The sequence below is a fragment of the Alexandromys fortis genome, unplaced genomic scaffold (genome assembly GCF_014885135.2).
Source record: "Alexandromys fortis isolate MF-2015 unplaced genomic scaffold, M_Fortis_MF-2015_v1.1 scaffold_5, whole genome shotgun sequence".
NCBI lineage: Eukaryota > Metazoa > Chordata > Mammalia > Rodentia > Cricetidae > Alexandromys > Alexandromys fortis.
In genome coordinates this window covers 16,627,203-16,630,544 of record NW_026067924.1, presented here as the reverse complement: position 1 = coordinate 16,630,544, position 3,342 = coordinate 16,627,203, and the positions used below count along the sequence as shown (strand labels likewise).

The following is a 3,342-nucleotide window of genomic DNA, read 5'->3' as shown; positions in this document are numbered from 1 at the left end:
CTCCATGTTCTGACACCACCTCTTTTTGAGTCAAATTACACAGACTGATTTAGAAAGTGTTTGATTTGTCTGGTCATTTATATCAACTATTAGAAAAAGACTTTCACAAAAGAGCTGTGAGACTAAGGTAAGCAATGGATGTTAACTACAAACAAGTCACATTTACGTGAGAAAGACAAGGAGCAGGAGGGATGTTCAGAGACATGCTCATCTTGGAGAGGACCCTGCTTCCTCAACATCCACATCATAGGTCTTATGACTGCCTGTAGCACTAGCTTCCAGGGACCCAATGATCTCTCCTTTCCTTTGTGGGCACCTGTAAAAATGAGGCATAAACTCATATAGACACATAAATAAAAATAAATCCTTATATTAAAAAACAAGCTATTTTTAAATTATAACACAGAATAATACAGATCACTTAAAAGTTTTGTGTATACTGTGTAACCAAGCAAAAAGTAAGTGCATGTTCATCATTATAACGTAAATCCATGATGCACCCACATGTTTACAGGGGTTCTAGTCAGATATGACTGATGAGATTTAAAAATTAAGGCATAAACCTATCTCTAATGATTCAACAATTTCATGTTCAGTGATTATACCAATAAGTATTTTTCAAAATAGGTCTATCGATTCTTAGAACTATATCAATATCTTACTCTGTGTGCCCAATTTAAGAAATCAAGCAGTGAACCCTTCATTTAAATGAATGTAGAACCAGATCCTTTAGCAACATGATTAAATCATGGTGAATTGTGATCCAATCCACCAAATTCTTCTGCACACTTCCAGTCATGGTAGGTGTGAAATGAGTTCTCCAAATTCTAATGAAAGTTACTTTCTCAGTGCTGGAGAGACAGCTCAGTAGTTAAGAGTGCTGGTTGGTCTTCCAGAGCGGCCAGGTTCAATTTCTGGCAGTCATAATTTGTTTCAGAGACATCTATTTAACTTCAGTCAGTCACAGAGCATTTGATGGTTTTCTTCCTGAAGCTGAAGGTGTCAGGCATGCGTGTGCTACACAGATATAATTGCATGCAAACTATTCATACACAATAAATGAATACAAACATAGGAAAGTTATAAAGGAAACCAAAATACCTTCAAAAAGGTGACAGCACAGAAAATGAGGTTTCTATGTCACTGCCATTTGTTATAGTCTTCCTCACTCTCTCCACTCAAGGCTCTGAGTCACCAGGAAGATTGAGAATAAACATATGCTTAAACTGCTTTGTGAGACTTTGTCTACTGACAATATTGCAGGACTGAGAGCTCTTTCATACTCATTGAACAGATAAAGGAGAGAGACATTTTCTCAGTTTCTCCCACTGAGCATGCCAACACTCAGGCAGAAGTCGATCCCTGTGAATCAACACAACAGGGCTAAAAGTTGCATAACCAAGTGTCATAAATTCTTGAATGTTTACCATCAAGGAATTGTCCACTGAAGAGAGACTTAAAAATAGAGAAAAAGCACAGTCAGTCCAATAGAAGAAAACAAAACAGAGCATCAGAAGGAGGACACTCTGAGCAGCTCTCAGCTCAGGGGGAGTTCTGTAGAGAAGCTTGGAGTTCTGGAGGTGGAGGACATGCTGGTGGTGCTTGTGGAGAAGAAATACCATGTAGCCACTGGCGCCTCCCATGGCTCCCTGAAACACAGCATCTCTCAGGACCATGAGAGAGAGAACAATCCATTTTGTTTTCTGACTTTCTAGCATAAAATAGCAGTTGCTTTCACTCTTAAACTGTGATATATTCAGGCTTGTACTTGTGACAGAATGGATTAGGTTCATACCTATTAAAGCATTGAGTATCCAAAAGAATGAAAAGAATGGAAGGATGTGCCATGCAGACTGTGGTCTGAGCCTCCTCCACTGGGATGCTTCTGGACTGATGATGATGGCCTGGACCACAGTGAGGAGACTGCTGGTGCAGATGGAGAGGCCACGGGCCACCCTCTCCAGGTAAATTAGGATTTTACATCCTATGTCATCTAGGAAGTTTCTCAAACCAAAAGTTACCATTGTGTTTGGCAATCCCTTTGCAAGAAGGATTATGATGTTTGTAAAAGCCACGTGGATAAGAATAAGGTGTACGGGTTTCTTCTCAGGGCCTCCGCACCAACTGAACATATAATTCACAGAAACTGAAATGTTTCCCAGAGTGCCAAACACAGTCATGAAGAGAAAAATTGTTTCCTTAATAAATTTCAAAACCATTTCTTCCTTCCTAGGTAGAAAAACTTGTTTCTAGGATGCAGTTTTCCAAGAAAGTGTCAGTTAGACATGAGCCTGAAAAGCACATTTTACACAATAGTATTTCCTAGTGTGCAAGAGACAGCGGTGGAGACATGTAATGTTGCAGATTAGGTCCTTGACATTCCTCCTTTTCCCCACTGTGGACTCTGGGATACTGTGTGTGCTCTGACAGGCGAGTTTGATAATTGCTATTCAAAATGTCAAGTTTTAAAGGAGATTTTTATTTTTGAGCTCTACACTAGCAAAATTGACTTGTTGAAGTCGTGTGTGTGTGTCTGTCTGTCTGTCTGTCTCTCTGTCTGTCTGTCTGTCTGCGTGCATGGCTCATCCTAGTTACCGCTCAGCACAGCTGAACTGAACTCCAAGATTCTCCAACCAAGATTTCTTCTTCTGTTTCTCATTCTAGTTCATGTTTCCCCACTCGGTTCCCAAAATCTGAGGTTCCTGCTGACCCTGTCTGCTTCCCCACATCACAGACACTGGAAATCCTGGGTCAGCACCTGTAACATCTCTCAGATCTGCTAACTTTACCCTCCACACAGCCTCCTCTTTTGTCTGATATTCCTTTCTTATCTGCATCCTGATTAATATGACATTTTCTAGATTTGCCTTTGGCTTTCGAAGCTTTATCACATCTATTTCTACATCTTAATATTTCAAAAGTTTTTATATTGACCATTTTGTGATTTCACCCCATATAAATGTTTACTAGTTATTTTTTTTAAGGTAATCCTCAATGTTAAGCCACATTGAATAACTTTTCCCATAGTGCCCAGCAGTTAAAATTGAATCATCAAAAGCCATCCTGAAAAATTTGTTACTACCAGGTTGCAGCCAGGGAGGGAGTCTAGAGGGACCTGTGGCACTTTCTAAGAGAGTGGACAGCAGAGGTCTGTGACCCCAGTGGATGACTTCAGGGCATTTGTGACTCCAGTAAGTGACCTCAGGGCATCTAATGGAGCACGGATTAGCTGCCTACCAGAGGAAATGATGAGGTGAATGGAAGAAGAGGATTAAATAAATTTTATGTGCTACCACGAGATAAAGATAAGTGCAGTTTCAGAGTTATGAGTCTTCCATATCA

General features: G+C 40.2%; 1 protein-coding gene across 1 annotated transcript; it reads right to left on the bottom strand.

The window, feature by feature from the left end:
* Positions 1 to 1,283: 1,283 nt before the first annotated feature.
* On the bottom strand, positions 1,284 to 2,219 carry LOC126501768 (vomeronasal type-1 receptor 4-like). The gene has a single exon (XM_050142621.1). It carries the CDS (start codon positions 2,217 to 2,219, stop codon positions 1,284 to 1,286), a length of 936 nt encoding a protein of 311 aa, XP_049998578.1.
* Between the last annotated feature and the right edge of the window lie 1,123 nt (positions 2,220 to 3,342).